Consider the following 23,520-nt stretch of genomic DNA (forward strand, 5'->3'; position numbering starts at 1 on the left):
ACAGAGCTCTGAGTGTAAGGAACCAACTGGGGGAGCAGCACAGGTTTTTTCAAATCCCCACAGTGCAAGAGGCAGACCCAAGGCTTGCTTGCATCAGAAGAAACCCCAAAACTCTGTGTTGTGGGGTGCTTGTGCTCCAGAGAGACAATCATAGCATATTTCATCATTTTCCTTGCCTCTAACACACTTCTCCATCTCCTGCTCCTGGATTCTCCTCTCTGTTTTCTAGTGCTCATCCTCTGTCTGAGCAGGTTTTTCTCCCCAGAAGTTAGAGGGTAGAAGCAACTACAAGACTGGGAGCTGAAAATTCCCGTGGCTGAGCGAGCCCTGCTGTGGTGATTTCCCTGTGAGCTGAGTCCCAGTGCCTGGGGCTCCAAACTGAGGGCTGTGAGCTGGGATCAGCCCAGGGGCTGCAGTGGGAAGGAAGGACCACGCACAGAGGGATCATCCATACACTGGAGCTTCACTCAATCCCCTGAGAGCTTTACAGAGTAAAACCAGTTATTTGATAAAGAACCAGAATAAAGGGAGTTATAAACATCTTCTGCAACACAAACTGATGCTACATTAGGTTTGTAAAATATCTCGTGGGGAAAAGGGGGGGTGTTCTAAAATGCGCAACCTTAAAATCTCTCATAGTTAATTTCTGAGTTTGTTTTTTTCTTTTAAATTATGTTTATCAATCATACAAGATTCCAGGGGGTAAAAACAATGAATAATCCACTCAAAATTAATTCTGCACACTGGTTCTACAGTTTTGAAGGTAATAAATCATCAATCACCAGCACAGGACCACAATATCTATTTCATGCACGAAGCAGCACTTTATCATGGCAAATTTAGCTGTGTCTCATTAAACTGACTGCAGTCTCTGGCCAGCCAGTAAAACCTGAATAGGTTTTCACATTATATTCCTCAGAGCTCCAAATAAATCACAAAGTTTCAGCCTCATGTATCTATGTGATCTTTAGAAAATGAATTAACCATTGCCACTACTGAACAGTGTGGAGTTAGTCTGAGAAGCAAAATTTCAAGGAGAATCTTTCCACAGCCTCCATGGCTCCATAACAATCCCATTAGAGACTTAAAAGCTAATTTAGTCTCCATGCAGGGAAGTGGATTTTGTTTGTTTATTTGTGGTGGTTTTTGTTTGGGTTGGGGATTTTTGGAGTGTCAGTGAATTAGTCTGTACCAAGAGAAAATCACAGTCACAGACAAACGAGGTGGCACATCCCATTCCTCCAGAAATCAATGGCAATATTCTTGCAAGAGGATCAAACTGTGTATGATCAATTCCTCATTCAAATTCATTTCTTCTTCCCACTAAAAATGAAATTAAAGCCAAATCCCTCTGTCCCTTCTCCCTGTGGTTCACTGGTCCCACTTTTTCACCTCTGTTAATGCTCTAAAAGATGTTCTACATGTGGCCAACTGTGCCAAGGTTTTATTCCAGCCCCATGTGTTTCCTTCACTGCATTCTTCACTCATTTCTTCACTGCAAAAGATTTTTCATATTTTAGTTACGGTGGGAAGCAAAGACTTAAGGGAGGCGTTGACTATTAAACGCGAAACATATGTTCCTATGAAAATAAAATCAAGATAATCATGGTGTGAATGGTTCCTTGCAGCAAGATAAACGACCTCTCTCCTTCTGATATTCCATTTTTCATCAAAATGGGGTTGAACAGGCTGGGAACTCTGCTTTGGAGCTACCCCTGTGATCTGCTGACTTACAGCACACCAAGTGTTGAAAGGTCAGTTGTTGCTCCTGGCAATCCTAATTCTTATTCCTGCTTCCAGGACTCCACTCCTGGCAGAAAACAGGCTCAGCAATCCTAGTTCAGTATCTCCTTGATTCTACTTCAGATCTCTCTCCTGCATGTGTAGGAAATAACCTAGGCTGTAAGTGTATATGGATTTTTCTTTTTTACATCTTTAGTGAAGGGGTGACTGAAAAAGCATAAGCTCTTTTTACTCAAGATATTTAAACACTAGAACATCTCATGCTAGGATACATTCCATAAATTATTTACCCTCAAGATTCTGGGCAGCAGAACTTCATTCAAAGGTTCCACAATCCTGTGCTTCACTCTCTCCACAGTTTAACACCACGCCTCTCCATCCAGTTCCACTTTCCAGTGAAATGCTTTAAGAAATTCCTTGGTTAAAGAGGAAAAAAGCTCCAAACCACACCCAAGATCACACAGGAAGTTTTAATTATCAGCAACTAAAATCTGCATTTCCTCAAGGAGAAGAGCCTCAGCCTACCATTATCTATTCAGCAAACACCGCTGGCCCTCAGCTGTCACCAGAATGATGTCAAAAGGAAACAGGCAAAACCCAATTCCAATCTCCAGAAATACAATCACAGATTGTCACTTAGCCTGAGTGCAAGTCCCACACAATTCCTCCTTGAAGCACCAGGCAGAGGTGGGTGTGCAGCAAGGACGGCTCCCAGACTTCCAGAACATTCATTTGTGGCAGAGCAGGGCTGATTTCCTGCCCCCAGTACAGTAAAGGACTGGCAACACTTGTATTCATTCTGTTTTCTCCCTTACCGTGGTATCTCAGAGAGACTGTACATTTGAATATTGAGCTTATTTGTACAGCTACAGAACAAGCTCTGTGTCACCCCCAGTAACATCCTACACTGACCTGGCCCTTGGATACAGATATGGAATTTCCCACCACAAGCTTCACATCCAACCTGGAACCTTGTACAGGTGCATGGAGGGAATGGGGTGTGGTGCCAGGGAATGAATGCAGCCCACAGCTACATAATTCCCTCCAAAGCACATGTTACCTTACAGTGAAATTTGAAATGTAAAAACCCTCCCTGATAAACGTTTTGACTCTTCACAAACACCCTGGGAGGGATGGAGGGATGGAGGGATGGAGGGATGGAGGGATGGAGGGATGGAGGGATGGAGGGATGGAGGGATGGAGGGATGGAGGGCAGTTCCCCAGTAGCTGCACATGATCCCTGTTTTCAAACCAGAAAGGCAATTTCATAGTAGCCTGTGCAATTAAAACCAAACCCATTTCTTTCCTGAGTAACCTTCCAGGAAAGCTTTCTATCCCACAGTATTTTTGATTCATGTTAAATTTATCAGAATTACCATTTAGACAAAGGAGAGATTAAAGGTACTTCAGGCTATAGCTAGAAACAGTCCAAAGCATAAAAAAATTATTCAGTAAACCTTTCAAACCTTCTACCTTTGTAAGGCTATGTTACTAAGTTCCTTGACAACACTGAAAACAAAATAAAAAACCCTCTAAACTCATGTTGGATCAGAAATTTTCACTTTAACACATTAGTTATAAGGTGCATTTACCTGTGTAATGTAGGATTAAATAACTACTGAGCAATTCATGGCAGCCTTAGTAACTGAAGTTAATTCACTGCTTTTACTTTAATTAATCTGATCCCATAATAGGTGTACAGATGGATAGTCCTATTTGTGCAGCTGACTGAGCATTTTCTACTTGAATTAAAATGAGGCACGTGGTCCCCTAAATGAGCTGCTCCCCTGTATGGCCACATGATCAACCATCAGATTCTTACAGATTCACTTCACCTGGGATCATCTTCCAAGCCCCAAAGCACAGGCCTGTAGGAACTTCTTAGTGCCACAGATTTCAAACAGCTGCTAGGCATGGACTGACAAGGGGAGCCAGAAGGAATTCCTAGATCCTTGTCTCACTCTAAATAATAAATCACCCACTATCAAAAATAAATCAAGGAAAAGAACTAGAACTGTAGGTTTAAATCTCACAATAGACTTTCAGTTGGTTTTCCAATGTAATTGCTTTTCCACCAGCAATAATAATCAAAGGACTCATAGTAATGACTTGCACAAATCTTTAAGATTAATTTAGTAAAAGCAGATAGAAAGAATATTTTGTTTTCTCTTTTTTTAATAGGAAAGCTCAGATTCAGCAGCAGGGTTCAACTAACACAGACTATTGACTGATACTGTGGCAGCAGTCATTTGAAAAATTAAACACTCCTAATGAAAGATTTCTGCCTTCCAGCACATGGGGGAAGAATCCTGCTTCATAGAGAACTCTGGTAGTAGAGGAGAGGCCACACAAAAAGAAATTCACTTTTGTAGACCATCAGCTGCCAGGACTGCTGAAGCTCCATTCCCACTCATGAGGAAAGACTGGCAGGAGCTTCTCCAATGTTCAAAACACCCAAAGCCACGGGGAGCTCAGAGATGCTACAGAAACACAAATGCTGAGCAGTCCCTGGGAGCTGGTGAGGACCAGCAGCACCACGATGGGCACTCCACCATGGCTGGCACTGTGACAAATGTCCTGTTTTCCACTTTGTTCCATCCTGTCAGCAGAATGAGGTGGGCAGGAGACCAAACTGAAACCTGTGACTGACTGAAAAACTACAGTCATTAACAAAACCCTCCAGTCATATTCAGCACCCACAAACAAGTGATAGACAAGTGATCATTGCCTACAGCTTTTCTGACCATTTCAAACTATGAGCTCTGGTTATCCTGCAATCTAATTCTGCTGTCCCACACCTTCATTTTAGGGACTGTTCAAAAACAGGGCAAATTCACCATGATCCAACTTTAAGTAGCTGGATTATGACATTTTTCCTTGCCCAGAGTCCTTCACTTTACAACCTATGTTAGATATAGCTCTGAATCTGTCTGACCTCATCCACTTTCTTCTCAAAAAAACCCTCAGAAACTCTTTCCTTAGCAACTCGATTGTCTGCACTCAGCAGGGTGCGACTCCAAACCTCCAGCATCAAACACAGCCTGCTCTCATTACAGCTCCAAAATCTATCTCCACATCTGAGTGATGTTTCCCTAGAGATGGCAATCAGTCCTGAGCCCGATTGCAGGAGAAAGGAGATCCTGTTCAGTCCATCCTTCTCCTGCCTTTCCGCTTCCAGCAATTGTGCATTTGCTGCTCCATCTGTGATCCCGTAGGGGGAGAGAGCTCTGCCCCCCAGGCATGGCTGGCCCAGCTCCTCCTCTCCTGGAGATGTTTCATCCCTGCAGCATTTTCCAAGGTACCTGCCTTGTGAGGAGCTCCAGCCTTGGCTCAGCATGTCCAAGGCAGCAGAGACGGAGCTTGGCACGCTGCCCCTGGAATGATTTCCCAGTGCTGTGTAAGAAGAGTTTTAGATCTGCATCATTCCTGAGATATGTATCTTTATACATTTCTAAATAGGTTTATTTAACAGGCCAATTAGCCTCTCACTAATCATCTCTCATGCTGGGTAAGAGTCTAGCAATGTAGACAAAAATATACAGAATATTCCGGTTATTCCGCTCCTCTGACTCTCCTGGCTGTGCCACACTCAGGAGCGTTTCCAGTCTCCCTTCATTGTACACAGATGAATGTGCTGCTGGTTTACATTTTTTAATGCATGCTCCTGACTCAAGCTTCCCATGGCTCAGGCAGAAGGAACACCATCACTTGGGAAGCCTGTTCACCAGGCTGAACACAAACAGAGGTGTAACCAGCTCCCATGTGAGGGTTCTGGACACTGAATTTGAGCATTCCAGGTCTACTGACTGCCAGTGATAGCCCAAGAGTTCAGCTTAAAAATAAAATTACTGCTTTGACCCTTTCAAAATACCTGGGATGTGTTTCAGTGTACAATTTTATTTTCTTTCTATTTCTTACTACTCTCTTTGAATTTCTAACTACTTACTGCTCATTTATCTTATTCAGGGTTCAGAGTTTAATTTCTTGATCCATTAAAAGTTTGCAATTATAAAAACGTGAAAATCCCATTAAGTAGCTATAAAACCAGTTAGATACAGTAGGAATGTTTTTACAGGAGAAAATTATATGGCTCTGCAGAAATTTTTACAAGCAAAGATATTTAGACAAGTGCTACCTCAGAAGCAGCACCATATGTTCCTGTACTTCAGCATGAAAGAAAAAAATGTCTGCAAAATGAAACACAATGAATTTTTTCCAAAAGTTACTGCCACAAGAATTTAAAAAGATACACTTATTTCAAGTACCAAATAATCAGAGCAATGGAATTAGGAAGGAGATAATTAAAAGACTAACTAAATCATGCTCAGGACACACAAGCTGGTGTTTGCTCTGGTTTGTAATTAAGATGAAAACAGTAGCAGCACTAATATCTCTTTAATCTCTGCCCAGGTCTGAAACACGAGGCTGTGCTCAGAGCACTTTCTGGCTGAGAAGGGCCATGAGGGACTGGCAGCCTGCTCCTGCTGTAACTGCAGGAACTTTGTGCTCCCAAGGGTTGTTGCTGTCCTGTCAGAGCATCTCCCGGGCTGGGAATGTCTGGGCTGTGATCCCAGGATGTCAAATCCCAGCTCCCCACGGGGTGCAGAGCACTGGGGAGCTCTGGAGCCTCCTCTGAGCCCTGAGCAGGGCCATTCACAACCCCTGCTGCAGTGACCTTGCACAGGAAATCTCCAGCTTTTGGCAGCCAGGGACAACCTTCCCCCAGTGCTGCCTTGAACACAGCCCCGGCTTCACAGGACTTTAAACAAACATTTCATCCTGCAGCGTTTGACAGAGAGCAGCAGCCACCTACCTGCTAGGTCAGAGTCTGCTGGCACTGAGCCAGAACAGCTCCAAATCCCCAGTTCCCCCCTTCCACATCTGCCAAGTCACAGATGTTCAGCCTGAGCCTCACCATGGAGATTTAGATCTGCTAAGCCCCACTTCCCCCCCTCCCTGGCACACTCACAACATGCCACACTGTTGATGGATGCTGAGGGCCAGATGACCATCTTTGCCAAAACACTGTGTTCTCTCTTTTTTTAAGCTCAAGAATGTTAATTTTCAAATTTTATTCTGATGGAAGATGAATGCTCCTTTGGACTGTACCAGTTAGCAGCCTGAAATTCCCAGCAGAGAGCTGACCATGCCTCTGCTTGGTACCAGCATCTTCATTTCCCAAATCAAGACAACTACAGTTCCTCAACTACTCTGTAACAGTAAAAACAGGCCACGAGAAACAGGACAGAAAACAGAGCTTCCTCTAGTAAAGCTATCACAGCCCTTCAGATGTGGATCCATTGTAAATCACTTTGTGTGCCAGGACACCTTGAAGCAGCCCTGTAAATGCAAAAGGTACATTAACAGCTTCTAGTTGGACTGTTGCACATACAAAAGAGAATTAAAAATAGCTTTGTTTCCCACTAGCCCAATTCAGGAAGTTCAGGAAGGAAGGAAACATTGCTTAAAAGTTGATTTTGAAAGGAAACACATTGAAAAGGTTTGTCTCAAGCTGATTGTTTATAAAGGTGTTTTCTAGGCATGTGAGTAACTCCAGCCCCAGTTTTTACACCATGCTGAAAACAAACTATTCTAAGAAGAAAGCTGTTAGAAAACTGGCATGACACAATGGAATAATCAGCAGCAAAACCTCAGGAAACCTGCAGTAGTTGGTGGCTGATTAATCCTGTCTTGTCTTTTGTTTAGCTCATGGTTCTTAATACCCAGGTGACGATGACAATATTTGTGTGGCTGGTAAATTGTTTCCAGAAGTATTGATAAGAGATGCAAGAGGGAACCAGGCACCATTGACAAGTGTGGGCAGTTCCTCAGGGTAACAGCACACCCACAGCTCTTTATACACAACAAGGTCTTGTCTTCATAAAGACATTTTTTCTGACTGGGGAGCGTTCACACGCGTTAATCCATGTTCCACACATCGATGCTCCCCCAGCCCACACACAGGAGCTCTCCAGGGCCAGAACTCTGTGAGTGAATCCAGCCAGGCTCTCTGGGCAGAGCTGCTTTCTCTCCTCAGTCACACAAGGCTGCTCCCAGACCCCCTGTAGGCTCAAACTCCAGCGTTACAAGTTGGGGCACAGCCAGGACTTCCCAATGGCTTTCCACAGCAAGCAAGGGAGCAAAGGAAAACAGCAACATCCTCCTCTTCCCTGGGTTCCCCTGTTCCACCTCTGGAGTCACACACTTGCTCTGGACCTTTCAGAAGCTCTCAGGACCCCTTGGAACTCAGAAAGCTTCTGCAGCACAAACCAGAGCAGAAGGTTTTGGGCCTGAAAAGGACAGACATACTGCAAAGGCCGTTTCCAGAAGAGGCATAAATGTTGTTAATCTGATTACCAATATGTTACAGATCTTCAGTCTTTCCCTCTGATGATGAATTCAGCACACAACACCAAGATTGTAGGTACAATCTCCATACAGGCCATTTTCTAAAGAGTTGGACATGATCTTTGTGGCTCCCTTCCAACTCAGAATAAACTGTGAATCTCTGAAAATAGATGTCACCGATCATTTATTTTGCCAGCTTTCAGATCTTACACATAATACTTGTGTTTGGGCTTTTCAGCATTTGGCTTTGTGCTAAGAGGGAGAAGTTTTCTGCACAACATATACATAAAGACACATGCTCACAAAACAAGATGCAAGGTCTGATTACCCCTAGAGTTGTCCCCAAAATCCCACAACTCCACAGAGTCAGCTTCCAGCCCAGCTGACTGGTTTGCTATGAGGGCACTCCTTCCATGGTGTGGAGAATAAACACAGATGGAGCTGGACATGGACAGATCCACAGGTGACAAAGCCAGCATCACACCAAGCCAAGGTCTACAGCCTCATCCACCCCTGGTTCTCCACAGATCTGAGCTGGCTCAAGCCCTCAGTTTGAAGCTGAATCCTGAATTTAGATTGCTGAAGGGATGGTGCTCAGAAACAGAACTGCACCTGCAATGGGTGGGGCAAAGAGCCACTTGTGATTTACACCATTAAAACAGACAAATGTGTGTTTGATGAAATTTATCTCTGTGTTTGTCTCAGATGTCTCTGGGTGTTTGCTGCTGAGACTCCTGGAGCAGTGAAGAAACTCCCAAAGAACTCTTCCCACTGTGTTGCCACAGCTACGATGGGACACAAATTTGGGCCCCACATCAGTAGTTCCATGAGCTGAGATGCAAATCAAGCAGCTGGTTCAGGCAGCAGCCATCTCTCTCCACACCTGATGGGCAAAGCCACAGGCCAGCAGCCTCAGTGTTTGGCATGAAAAGGCTCCTGGTTCCCTGGGGAACAGCATTTCCTAATAAACAAAATGCAAACACTACCTGGAATTTTCTCATTCCAGGGAGTAAAAACCTATTAGTAACTTTTATCTTTCACTACAGATTCTTTCCCAAGATTTTCCAGAGCCTGCTTGCTTCCTGTGCATCATGATGTGTTTCTGAGCAGCACTGCACAAACAAATAAATCAAAATCTAACTGGGGAGGTTTAAAAGGTTAAAAGCACTTAAGTGTTAAATTTGAGAAAAAGCATCACCTGACTGGATCTTTGCAGCCAAGATCCTGTTTCCCCTGCAACAAGGACAAGGAATATCCAAAGAATCTTACATTAAGGGACATGCAGGATTAATATCTAACACTGACTGACTGAAAAATACATGTGCTAAGTGCAGCTCCACTAAGCACAAGGCAGACACAGCCAAGGTTTGCTACATTTAAACTACAGATCTTTTCAGTGATAAATTCAACAGTAGTTTGCTCTTAACACCAACAGAAATACTTTCTCAATCATTCTTCAGCAATCCCCATTTTCCAAAGTGATGCTGGAATAAACTCTCGGGTTTTTTAGTTTAAAAAAATAAAATAAAAACACATGAAACAGGAAAGGTGGAATAGAATATGTTTCCCACTCCAGTGCCTGAAGGACACACTTCCAGGTGGCAGCTGATAAGTAAATACTCTTGAATTTGCATTGCTGTAGAAAGTGGGTCACACAAGTCCCTTTGTGCTACATCTCCTTTTGGAGTTCTCCAGCCACCTTTTCAGGATTCCACGGATACAACTGGCTGTACTTGTGATATTGCAATCGATACAAGGTGTCAACCCCATCCAACTCATTCTTGACTAATCCAGGATGATGGAGTGACTTGACAGCACAAAACTCTGGGATCCGTGCTTCCAAGACAGTCTGATCAGTCATTTCCATGCTTTTGGCCAATCCAGCAATTCAGGCTGAATAGAACATTCCAATACACTCAAAAGTTTAAAAAAACTTTTGATTATGTTCATGAAAAAGCTAAAACACATAAATCCCAATTCCCTCATGCTGAAATTAGGATTTTTTTTTAGATAAAAACTCAGGATCTTTTGTCCTCATAGTTCTCTAAAACATTTGCTATGGTTTTAAGTGCTCACAATGCAGCATTCAGCAGGATGGCCAGGAGTGTAGGCCAGGCATCGAGTGCTACAACAGAAATGAATAAACCAATGTTCTTAGCACCTGTAGCTGGAGGAGACACAGATTTGGTATCTTCTGCTGTTCAGTTAGCACTGAAGAGCCTTTGGTCTCAGTGGTTGGAGAGCTGGGTAGGAAAATATCGTTGCTGGAATGCTTTCTTGTCATGTTTTCTTTATGGACTTAGTGACACTGCAAAAATCTAAAATTCAAAATTTAACTTCAGGTTACATAAATTCTAAATTGGACCCAAGCAAACAAGATGAATGACAGTGACAGACCAGTGACTTCATTCAGAGCACTGCATGAAGATGGATATTTAAGCATCTTGTTCTGTCTGGGCATCCCATTTCAGCAGAAGTCGGGTATTAACAAGGAGTGAAGTGCTCAAATCCTTAGAAAGATCTGAGTCAATTTGCAGGTTCTGCCTCACAGCATTTGTGTGCTTGTGCTTGATATATTCATCTGCCTCCAGTGGAATGTTCTTCTTGTTTCTCATAATCCAACACTATTTTTAGAGATTCATCTTAATGTCCTCAGCAATGTTTGCAGACCACAAAACTCATAAGATGGATTTTGAACATCATTAAAGTTTGTCCACTGTAAACCAAAACCAGAGTCAGGAGCCAAGAGGGGATGTGGGTCAGGAATCAATGATTTTCTCCAGGCTTATCTGCACTTGGCCTAAGTGGGAGCTGATCACAGAGTGATGAATCAGCCTTGTACCCTTTGTAGAAAGCACAGATATTTTTCTTTGAATCCAAGTCACAGGTACAGGCTCCACAGTTGATCAAGGCAAATTTTCACAGCTCGCAGGAGCTTAAAGAGATGCAGCGAAAGAAATCGAGTGAGTTTTGAGGTCAAACACTTGAAGGAGCTATCTCACTACTGATCAGATTAGAGATGTTTAATATTACAGGCATAAAGGCTCTGGAATAATTTGTGTAACCTTGAGGAAGTACCAAAATGGAGACCTTTAGGAGACATTCCATATTGTTTGTTACCACATGGCTCACTGGGCTTTTTCAGCTACGACACATCTTTTACTCTTGCCAGTGCTTGAACACTGCTTTCACTGGCCCAAATAATCATTTGATTTATTAAATGGACTTTTACAAACCAGTGAAGATCACATGAATCATGCAAATAAAAACTAAGGGTAGAAGAAGCACGTTCTTGCTGAACTACACAGGTCCAGAGCTGCTGGCTTTTTCACTCCCCATGAATGTTACAGAAACAAATGCAAATATGCCAGAAATTTTATAGTAGAAATGACGAGTAGAACTATTTGTTATTCACAGCCGTCACAGAACTGTTCATCTTTTAAGACAGCCTAGCTCAAGATAGCAGCTTTCCCATTCACAATCAATAAATTTGCACACACTTCCATGCTGCATACCAAATGCTCATGGACACAGATCACAGTCCTGACCCTCCTCTGTGTGCCTTGTGGAATTAAAAGCACTTAAAAAATAAATGTACAGAGTAATATCATTACTGCTTATTTTTTTAAGACAGCTTTAATTTCAGCCCTTCCCCCGCCATGTTATACTTGTGTAACTCATTCCCTCTCAAACAGATTATTGTACTGCTTTCTGCATTAAGCAGAATTCAAAGCCATGTTTCAGTCCTGGCTGATTCTCTTCAAGAGACCACCCTTTAACCAGTGAAGAAGCAAAGGCAGACAAGATTTACATCAAGATCATGACTTGAAGATAATTCTCAGTGCTCCCTCAGTAACTATATATCTCTGCACATGACAATATGACCCAAGATAAGCTGTGCTTCAGTTTACTAATTAAGACATAACTTACTAGCTCAGAAGCCAATGAATTTTCATTGCCAGAGTCATTTTCTTATGTACACATGGCTTTATTATAGCTCATTAAATACCCTGTAATTTGGAATGCCTCGCTGTCCCTTATTCCTGTCAACATCCCTGCACTTTGTGTGTGGCAGTACAAAATCTGAATCCCACACTACACTGCCTGCTTTCCTCCCTAACTCTTAACCCATTCAGCTCCAACCCCTGCTCTGCCTGCACAAGTCTCCATTGTTAAGTTCTTAATAAAATTTAAAAATTAAAAAAACATTAATGGATGAACAGAAGAGACAGGATATTCTGACTGGCAAACATAATACATACTACAAGGCTGAATGTCTTAAACAAGCAGCACTCACAAAAATTATTGTAATATACTGACCTGCATTGTAAATGACTGATTGCAAAGTGCCACAGTTCAGAGAATTTTACAATTTAATCACCAATATTTCTAAACCCATATTTTACTGCTCTAAACTCACAACACTAACTCCAAAAGCTGTGTGAAGAACTGATACATGAGGTCCTGAGCTCAGGTTAAAGGTACTCCCTCTACACAACGACTCAGACAAGGCTTTAATGTGAGGATTTGCTGTTCTGGCACTAAGAAAAATAAAATAACACACAGATGTGCCCACTTATTTCAGGCATAGGACACTAACAGCCGTGCAAACTCCTGAGAAGCTCTCTAAGGTAAAGGCTAATGGCTCACACCTTGACACAGTCACCATGAAAAAGAAATAAGCTTCTCTACTGTTTTCTTAACGCACCAAAACAAACTCCCACTCACTAGCCAGAAAAGACATTGTTTCTCATAAATGCCCAATGAAATGAAAACAGAAGGAAGATCGGTACACCAGCTCCATCCCACGTGTACCAGCAGCAGTCAGGGGGTGGGAGCAGGCGCTGGCTCGCAGGGTGTTTGTGGGGACACCATCGCTGTGAGTGCTCTGCAGCCCTTCCCTGCCGGAGCTCCGGGTCAGGGAACTTCCAGCAGCCACTCCGGACACGGGAGGTGGCCACACGTCTGCATCCCGGTGAAAGCCTCGGCAAGGACGGGCACTGCTCACGGGGCTGCAGGGAATCACTGTGGGACCAGTTCCCAAATCCCGGGCAGCACCGGCTGCCTCCCACCCCATTAACACCCCTCTCCCGGACCAACAGGGACCTTGCTCCCAGAGGAGATGGCTTAAAGGTAACGTCTCCATTCGCTACTCTGCCTCTCGCTTCCATCAAAGAAGGGCTGAATTAGCACTAAATCCTCACTGCAAAACAGACTCGCCTGTGGAGCGGGATATGCAGCCTCAGGGAGAAAGGAAAAGACATAAAACTTGGAAGCAGTGACTTTCCAGGAGGTGCTGGGGTGTTCTCAGCCTTGCAGCTGAGTTCCCCTGCACATCCCACAGCAGCAAACAGCAACCCCTGTCCCCAGCAGCTGCCTCTGCCCTGCACAGGAATCGGTGCTGAAGGTCCAGACAATCGTGTGAAACCAGGCCACCCTCCAGAAGCAGAGGCATCTCTCTGCCATTAACATTTCAAGGGTTTTGCTGGAAGGAGGATCCACTGCACACTAAAACATTCAAATTCAAAGGAGTTTTGTCAGTGAAGTTAAGGACGTGGAATTGTTAAGCCTCTCTCAGAAGTCCTGCAGCATGGGTTCCTAGTAAATTCACTGTTTTGATACTACAAAACACATTTTCAACATGATAAATCAGTCTGCAAAAAACCGAGCTGGGTAATAAATGCAGCATGCTGTAGTCACATCCATATTCACATCTCATGCCCCAGTTCTCTTGCAGTGTGCAATAGCTAGAAACAATTTACAAGTTTGACATCAAACCTACGGAGTCCAATTGAAGGACTCTGACTGGCAAAGCTTCAGAGCTCCACACTTGAAAATTAAACACCTGAAATAAACACGACGTCACTTCAGACCGTCATGGAAAAAATTCTACTGATCCTTGTAGCCTTTGGTTACTCTGAAAAGTAAAAAATGCTGCCTCAGGCTCCCAGATGAGCAGTCGTGGGTGCCAGCAGGACAGCTCAAATCACACAGAGTGCTGAGCAGTGCCATTAATGACAGGCAGATTATTTGCATTTCAGCTTTAAGAAACATAATGTGTAAACAAACATACATGGAAACACGGTGTGATCCCACTCTTCAGCTGGCAAGGGAGAGCTGCTTGCACAAAGAGGGTACCAGTTAACTCACTTACATTGTTGTGAGTTTTTTCTCTCTGGAGTCATACTGCAGTTTCCCCTTTTTACTCAGTGCAGTGTTTTCTAATTTAAGTTTCCTTCTCACAAGTGCATTTATAAGAGAAAGTATCTAAAATGCGTGCTGAGTCTGTGTTTAGCCTACAAACACCTTCACTCAAGGAGAGGTGATGCTGCATTTGTTCTGTAAGAGCCCTCGCACCTTGAGCAGTACAGGAGGTGTTAGTCAGCAGTTTGACTTCTCTTCATTAATAACCTCAGCAGGAAGCGAGAAACACACATGAAAGCCTTTGGATACCTTCCTTTCACACAAAAGTCAAAGCTCAGAGTAAAACAAAGGACTTCTCAAAATAGAAAGTTGAAAATAAATCACTTAGATTAAAAAACCAACACTTGGACTGCAAGTGCTGAAAGCAGATGAATTTATAGAGGCACTTACACCCCAGATATCTGTGTCAGAACTAAATTGTCACATATTCTTCCAGGGTGCCTTAATGCTCTCTTCTCAATGTTTTTACTGCTGGTATTTTCTCACCTAATTTCAGCAATCTTTCTATCCTAAATACCTCTGTTCTCATTACCCAGAACATTTAGGTGTGATTACAGCAAAAAGATTGTTATCGTGTTTTATTTGGTTAAAACCTCTAGAATTAAATACATGTGCTTTCAATTAACAGGCACCGAGCCAAATTCAGCTCTCCCATCCCATTTTCTGTCACTCCAAAGGCAATGGACACTCATTTCAGAAAAATATGTAGGAGAACCATGAATAGAGGGTTTTTTTAAAGCCTTATAAATCTTATAAATGAAAGCTGACATGTCATACAAGAAAAAATACCAAGATCAAACCCTTGAGCATAGAAGATGAGAAGAATTACAAAAGGAAATGTTATCACCTCATCCTTTATTCCTTCAGCTGTGCCTGTGAGCGAGAGGCTGAGGTAACTTCCCGCATAGCTTAAAACATGCATGAAGGCCAATGATTAATGCATAAACACATCCTGCAAAGCAGCTCCAGCTGCACATCACATTTCTGATGGCATTGTAATATTATACTGCACTGCTCTGACTGCAGCTCTGGTCTGTCAGGAACCTGCAAACTCTGATCCATCCCACCTTTACCTACAGCCCCACTCTGGGAGAGCTAACGCCACCCTGCAGAATCCACTGCTGCCCTGTGGTGCTGACAAATCCAGGATCACAAATCCAGGTAAATGGCAGCTGCTAGAAGCTCCCATTTCTCCTGGAATAGCCAGCAGAATTCCTGACATGTTCACAAACATGCTTCCAATTAGGAACACCAGATCCAGGTAGAGAGTACAGCACTTTTGGAATGAGGTTTGACATGCAGAGGAAAAACTTCTCCTCTCAGACATGATTCAGAATCTAGTGCAGACCAAGGAAGATGGACAGGTTTGTACTGACTCTGGTAAATTCTGACTACATAGTTAAAATAATTTATTTTACTCCTTTAAATATCAAAACAGGTTTGTCTCTGCCATTCATCATTTAGGGTCACCAACACTTCATTCTTGCTGCTCACATGACAGCCCAAAGACCTACAATAAGTTTAGAAGTGCCCTGCAAACTCATGACAGATGTGCAAACATCTGCCAGCTAGAGATACTCCAAATTTGCAAACAAACTGGATTCCAGCAGTGATATCACCAATGTGATATAACATACTTACTGCATGACTTTGGGATCACAATCAAAATACTGTCCTTTTATTGCTCATCAGAGTTTAGGGCCTGGTTTCCAGGCCATTTCCTAAATCCCATTGTCACAATTTCAGCATTCCTTACAACAAGATCAGGATTTTTGTCACCTACAGTCAGCTGGCAGGGTGAGGTACACATAGAACATTCCAATTAAGATTTACACATTATTTTCACAACAATAACAAATTATAATGACCAGCACTTCTACCAGCTCCATATTAACTGTTCCCCACAACTTTACAGTAGCTGACAAAGTCAAAACACAAAATACCCAGAAGGATTCAGCCTTGCTATGAAGACCAAGTATTTCCCAGAAGTTAAGCCTTTACTTCATAGCAGAGCTGTCAAGAGTTTTACCAAGTTTGATCAAGGTCAGACAGATGTCAGAATTAAACCTCAAGCTTGCATCAAATTATATAAATATAAAAGAAGAGAGGTTCAACAACTTTCTGGTGAGAGAAGTTGTCAAACCAAAGAGGACTTCTCTGTAAAAGTGATTATATAAAGCACAGGGCAGGCAAAGCTCTGATTAAAGTCAATAAAGAGCCTCCCAAAGCACCAGCTGCCCTCTCCAGCACCTTGTGGCCTGAGTCCAATCTTTTGACAGCTGAAATATGCTGCACAAAGGATGCCAGTCAACTCAGGAATAAAGTAACAACTGCTTTCACTGCACTGTTAGGAATATAGTTCTCAACAAGGCTACTTGGGGAAAAAAACCCAACCAAACAGAAAGCCTACAGTGTTGGCAGCAGAAAAAACATATCTTCCTTCCCCTGTGAGTTTTAAAAATACATATTTAAAACCTTGGTTCTCCTTCCTACATTAACTGTGTTGGACTGCTGAATATCAAGGGTGCAAGAAACAAGTCTTTTTTAGGAAGTCTGGTTCCATACTTTGTGCTACTTAGAGAAGGTCAATAGCAAACACAAAGAAGTGAATGGAGAAAAATACAGCATTTAATGGAAGTTGTGCAAGACCAACTTTAATAACTTTGTGTTACACATCTTCACCTATTCGTCACACACTCACCTTATTAATCATTTTTAAATCTTTGAAAAGAGGAGTCTCTACACTTACCATGCTGGGGTTGGTCAGCCCTGTCAGAAATACACGTTTCACTGAAAACAATGTGGATTTGCCCCTGCAGAGAGGGGTTAAGTGAAGGTGTTGTGCAATTTAATCCCAACAGGTCACTGGACCAGTGTGACAAAGGCTGAGGACGGCACCCATCTCAAAGCAGATCCAACAATGGTCACTTCCATTGATGCCAACACAGCTTCTCACAGCTGCTCATGAAATGGAAACACATGAACTCCATCCAAGACAATTCGCAAAGGCAAAATCATCACTCTGTGTAGAGCTTGACTTCAAATCTAAGTGTAAAGGTCTGAGAAAAGGGTTTTCAACTAGGACACTAATTGTCTTCATAAGAACATCCCAAAGCGTAGAAAAAATAAAAGGCAGCAGGCTGTAGAAGTCCTGCTAAGTCTAAAATAAGTTATTTCTACAGCAGAGTAGGATGTCTGAACTTTGTAGCTTTCAAAATAACAAAATACTTACATTGTGACTCTCCTAAGACAATTTATTTCCACCAGTCAGGATATACAGCTCTTAAAAACTAGGCATATTTATTGGAAACCTTTCTAAAGGGCAGCAATAACAGCAAAGAACCCTCTTCTTGATCTTCCTAAATTTTTAATTTGTTATGATTAGAAATATGCAAACTCAAGACTTTGAAAAGCTTCAGGAGCTATCAGATTCATTTCTATTGAGCCTAGCCTTCATCTGGGGTCTTTTCCAAAGTTCAAGGAAAAGGATATAGGATGCCTTCAATCAATAAACAGGAAATTTTAAAATCTTTGAAGCTACAGACAAAGCAGATTAGGAAGGTAGAAATGAAACTGGAGACACTCACCTCCACTCTGCTGACTCAGATATAGACAGGGCAAGAAACATAATGCAATTCCTCTCTTATGCAAACACAAATTTACCTAGGGACAAACAGTTTACATCTACCAACCACAGAGCAGGGTCAGGGCTGAGAGCTTCTCCTTGATACCTACACCAACACTCAAAACTCACTTTTCCCCTACTTCTTTAATCTGCTCCACACCTGCTGGATGGACAGATGTGTACTCCAATTAAATCATCTGCTAAAGGAGTGACACCCGACTCATTGCCTTTCATTTCATATCAAACATCATTCCTGCTGCAGAAATAGCTGGAATAACACCAAAACTACCTTAGCAATTTTCAAAGTGAGCTTTTGCTCCAAGTATTGACCCACCATTCATTCCGTTGTACAAGCTCCTGTGGTGAGGGGAGAGCTCATCTGTCACTTGTCTCCTGAGGGTACCTTCTCTGCTGCCTCCGCTGAGGTGTTTGAGGTGCTCTGGGCTCCCTCCATAATGTTGTTTGAGATGCTCTGGGCTCGTACCCCTCACCTTGTGCAGGTGCTCTGTACTTCCACTGGGAGTGTGCTTTTGAAGGTGATCTGGGCTGCCACCGCTGTGCTTTTGGTGCTCAGGGCTACCACCAGGCCTCTGCTTTTGAAAGTGTTCAGGGCTACTACTCAAAACGTGCTTTGGGATAGTTTCTGGACTGCTGCTGCTGTGCTTTTGTTGTTCAGGTACTTTGACAATGGTTTTGTGATGCTCAGGGCTCGGCCCTTTCAGGTGATGATCAGGACTGCCAGAGCCCCTGGGCTTCTGCAGGTGCTCTGGGCTGATACTCCTGTGTTTCTGATGCTCAGGGCTTCCTTCCCCCCGAGGTTTTTGCAGGTGCTCTGGACTGGTGCTTGGGTGGTGTTTGTGATGGTCTGGGCTGTCTGTGCTGCCCGTGCTGGAAGTGCTGCTGCCATCCCCAACATCTCTGATGTACGCGCTGGTGGCAGTCAGCTGGCACAGGCTGATCTGGCTGTCGATAGAGCTCCGGCTGCCTGCTCCTCCACTCTTCTCCTCATCCAGCAACACACACAACTCCTTCAGCTCCAGGTTCTCCTTAACCACTTCTTCCTGCCTCACTTCCAGCTCCTTCAGCTTCTGCAGGTATAAGGCCACCTCCTTGTGCATGACACTGGCGCTGTACCTGCCCAGCCTCTGCCACTCGCGCGACACCCTCTTGCCCTTCTGCCGGTCGTCATCCAGGAAGCAGCAAAGGTCCCTCAGTTCCTGGTTATCTTCCTGCAGCTTCTGGTTGATGTCCTTTAAAAGAAAGATTATCATGGCAGAGGAGTGTCTAAAGGCATTGATGTTAAACTGTTACACAGGCCAGAGGACAGCACTGCTGCAAACTCATATTAAAGTATTTCAGTGAGGCATAAATAATTCCATGTGTAGATTTGGCACGAGCAAACAAAGCTGCTGTCCAGCAAAAACTGCCCTTAGCTTGGAGCTAATTTCTAACTTTTGATACAGCAGAAAAGTTTCAGGTGCTTAATTAATTTTCCTGCTAAATATCAGAGTAATTTAGCTCCCAAATTGGGCAAAGGTTGCAAGTGCTCTCATGATGATCTCGCTCCCCTGAGAAATATTCACCTGTGAGTTATTGCTAAATAAAAGTGCAAGGTACATCAGAAATTGTAAAGTCTCTTAAATAATTAATTATTAACATTTATACTCCCTATTCCCTAAAGTATAGTCACATATAAAGATGACCATTTTAGAGATTCTTAAAAATTGGGGTTTGCTGGATTTTGCTTCTGATAGGTATAAAAAGCCTGGTCACTTGACAAGGATTGCTTTAACCACTCTGAAATGAAATAATCTGCTGAAATAGATTTCCCACCCCTAACAGAACGAAGTACAGGATTCTATGCCTTTCCCTAAGTGAGGAAAGGTCTGAAGCAAATGCTCTGAAGTAAAAATGTTCAGGGTATTACTACAGCAGAATAAAAACATTTTCAGTATTTTATCCTTCTAGTTTGGACTTGTGACCATATTCATCTTTCTTCCATCATCAACATATTCATTCCTTATGGAATCTCAACTAGAGATTGGCCACAGTTGTTAAAAAGTCAGTCTTATGGAAATATCATTTTAGCAGTTTCCAAAGAAAAGGAAGCTTTTGTAACTCCAATGGGTTTGGGGGCATGAACACCTGTGTTTGTCTGATTTTTGCCTCAAAATAACTTGGAATTTGAACAATTTCAACCTGTATTTCACAACAAAAAAAAAAAAATCTCATTGTGGCTTTAAGGTGTCCTTAAAAACCTCTGCTAGTGGGAGATGTTTGAAATGATCCCACAGTGGAATAAAATAGTTGTGGAAGTCCACAATTCCTCAGTCAGGAAGCAGGAGACACCCATCCAGCTGGTCATCCTTACTCATGGAGAAGTTATTTCACACAGGACAAAGGAGGGAGATTTCCAGGCACCAACACAGGGCTCAAAGAACCTCCTTCTCCCGGATTCTTTTTGAAAGTTCCAGCTGAGGCATCTGAACAAAGGGCGGAAGTCAAACAAGACTTAAGGAGTTTGGAATTGAGAGAGGAATTTGTGACTCCTTCCTACCATCTTAAGTGTGTTTGGTCAGTTATCTAGAAGATGCAGAAATCCAGATATTGGATTTTTGCACATAACTGGGAAAAAGATACTACTGTTGTAAGTGAACTTCCATTTAAAATAAAAGTTTCAGTTTTACTCAATACTACCATGGGTGGGGTCTGTTTTACCCTCAGACACCACCAAAGGGACACACAAACCTTGCAAACACAAAATCTTGGGAGGCAGGGACTGTCTCCCCCACCAGGAGCGATTTATTTTGTGCCACACTATTATCAAAGACACTTTCTCAACAATTCTATCATTTAAAGCCATTCTACAAGTGAAGAACTCTCTTCTAATGCACTTTCCTGTAATAATTCAAAAGCCCACATTGCATCTCTGTCTCCTCTCTCCTTCCCTCCAGCCTCACCTCACTGAAGGAATTTCCTGAAAATTCTCAAAGCAGTAAGCCACAAAATGTTCTGTAGTCCTGCCTACTCTAAGGTAACTTTCTAGGTCTATAATCCACAAGGCTAGGTAATGCTCTGTAAATAGGCACACTTTCTTCCCAGCCCTCAGAACTGGCAAGGAAGCATTAGGGACTAAGCTTCTCATCCACCAAGAGTGAAATTAAGAAGGGATAAGCTATTACAGACTTGTAATACAGGCTGCAGCCTGCATGAGCACACAACTGAGAATGGTTTGATCAGAGATGTGTTGCCAGATATCTTTTTGGACAATAAATTAGGGAATGGTTCAATTCCCAAACCCGAGCTCAAGGGTTTGCCATCACGTGCCACACGCTGCACTGAATCCTGGAAATGACCGACTCTTTCCAGCAGCCTACCAGCCTGCCTGCCAGGCTAAATCATCTGAAAATAGTGACAGAAAACAGCGTGAGCTACACAAACCCTTATTCTCGTGCACTTCAGGCAGGATCATTTAACTTCGTTCAAAACCAAGGAAGTCTAACACAAAGCTGACAAGATTTCAGGGTTTTTATCAGCCCAAAAGAATACTGGGGCAGAGCATAAACCAGCTGTGTACTACAGCCTGCCGTGGAACTGGTCATCTCTTAGCCGGCCACTTAATTGACTATTAAGCGGGATCAGATGCTGTTCACCCCAGTTCTCATCCACTTTTCATGCGATTCTCGGGAGCGGCTCCTCCCAGACCATCCACCTGACGAGATTGCTCCCGATGGGACGGGCGGGGGACGCGGAGAGACCGCACAAACTTCAGGGGTCCCACCCTGCCCACCCCGCTACCTTCAAGCCGCGGATCTCGCCGAGGTGGAGCTGGAGACGGCGGTTCACCTCGCGGATGAGGTTGCTGTGGTCCAGCATCGCGCTCATCTTCTCGGCCTCGGCGCGGCGGAGGCTGCGGATCAGCTCCTCCTTGCTCCACTTGAGCAGCTCCTCGTCCGACACCTTGGACAAGTCCTCGGCCGGCGCTGCCCCGCAACTTTCCGCCGCCACTTTGGACATGGTGGCGGTCCGGCAGCCCGCGGAACTCGCGGAGCCTCCCCGCGCTCCCGGGGCCGCCCCGCCGCCGCCGCCGGGGGAAAGGGCGAGCCCGGAACCCGCGGGGTGCCCCCAGCTCCAGTGCTGGGCCGGGGGTAACGAGGGAGACCTCTTCTGGCCCCAGGCAGCGGATCCTGGAAAAAAGGAGGAAAAGGAGGAGGAAAGGGTGTGGAGGAAGCCGGGCCACAGGCTGGGGAGCAAACTTCCCCCGTCGAGAAGGAAAAAAAATAGAAAATAGAAAAAAGACCTAGACAAAATATTCCCAAGACAAGCCCGGCTCTTGCAACAGGTCAGCGGCAGCTGCGTGCGCCCGGTCCCCGCCGCAGCGCCAGGGATGCGCGGTGGCTCTCACGGTACCCGCCGCCCCCGGGCTGCGGGATGCAGGGGAGGATGCGAAGTGCCGATGCCGCGCGCCATGGTGGAGGGCAGAGCGGGCCGGTCCGGGCGGCGGAGGAGCAGGGATGAGCGGGGATGAGCGGGAAGGAGCGGGAAGGAGGGAGCGGAGCGGGCGCTGCCGGCGCCAGTGGCGGGCGCGGGGCCGCTCGCGGCTTTTCAGCGGGGCGCGCGCCACGTGCGGGCGGGGGCGGCGCGGGCTCCGCGCGGCTCGAGGGCGCCCCCTGCCGGCCAATGCCCGCCAGCGCGGCCGGGGCCATCCCGGGGCGGCGGCGGGACGGATACACCCCAGGGACGGACACACCCCAGGGACAGACACACCCGAGGGACGGACACACCCGAGGGACGGACACACCCGAGGGACGGACACACCCTAGGGACGGATACACCCTAGGGACGGACACACCCGAGGGACAGACACACCCCAGGGACAGACACAGCTGCGGCCCGGACACAGCCGCAGCAGCATCCCGGCCCTGCCGGGCCCGCGGGATGGAGGTACAAGCGCAGCCGGCCGCGCAGCAGCGCGATGGCTCCAGCGGGGCGGCCGGCGAGAGGTCACATTACATCACCGCGGGCAGCACCGCCTCGGCTCAGCGCAGCTCACAGGCACCGACAGGCTCGCACCGAACCCCAGAGCAGCTCCTTACTCCAGCTGAAGGTCTCATGCCGTGAGCTAAACCCCTCACGGGAATTAGGCTTGGGCTGCTTACACACCTTCCCTAAGAATATTCAGCCGCACTGTAGCAAGAGACTCACATTCCCCGATTTGCTTAGAGATACAAAAACTCTGCATAAATCTGCCTCGCAGATGATTTGAGAATGAAACTTGATCATCCATTCATGCTGCTTACAAAGAAAGATGAGACGACAGATCTCAGAGGCAGAGGTGGATGAACTGAAACTATTAGGTGAGTAATTGGTTGAATCCCTGTTTTTCAATCACGAAGTTCCCCCTGAACAATCCCCCTGCGGACAGAGGAGGCTGCCTCGCTTAATGGGCCCTTCCTACCTCCAGCTCTGCAATTTTAGAATTATGTAGGATTAAAGAAGATTTCTGGTTCTTGAGGGGAAAATTGAAGTAGTTAATGCCAGCACTGGCAGATCACGAGGTTGCACATGCAGCTGCAGAACCTGTCCCATGTCGCTGTCCC

At 44.7% G+C, this 23,520-nt stretch overlaps 1 protein-coding gene across 5 annotated transcripts in view; it reads right to left on the minus strand.

Moving 5' to 3' along the window:
* The window catches only part of CCDC85A (coiled-coil domain containing 85A), a 94,501-nt gene that overhangs the window by 44,060 nt on the left and 26,921 nt on the right, over nucleotides 1-23,520 (minus strand). For 3 of the 5 annotated variants that reach the window (XM_058834959.1, XM_058834957.1, XM_058834956.1), the window contains exons 2-3: nucleotides 21,719-22,107; nucleotides 18,255-19,170 (exon numbers count right to left, since the gene is read on the minus strand). In XM_058834959.1, the coding sequence (XP_058690942.1) occupies nucleotides 18,255-19,170; nucleotides 21,719-22,107 (1,305 nt within the window). Of the gene's footprint in view, nucleotides 1-7,949; nucleotides 11,027-18,254; nucleotides 19,171-21,718; nucleotides 22,108-22,220; nucleotides 22,380-23,520 lie in introns of those variants that run through there. The other 2 variants (XM_058834960.1, XM_058834958.1) reach the window with 2 other exon arrangements.

The sequence above is a fragment of the Poecile atricapillus genome, chromosome 3 (genome assembly GCF_030490865.1).
Source record: "Poecile atricapillus isolate bPoeAtr1 chromosome 3, bPoeAtr1.hap1, whole genome shotgun sequence".
Lineage (NCBI taxonomy): Eukaryota > Metazoa > Chordata > Aves > Passeriformes > Paridae > Poecile > Poecile atricapillus.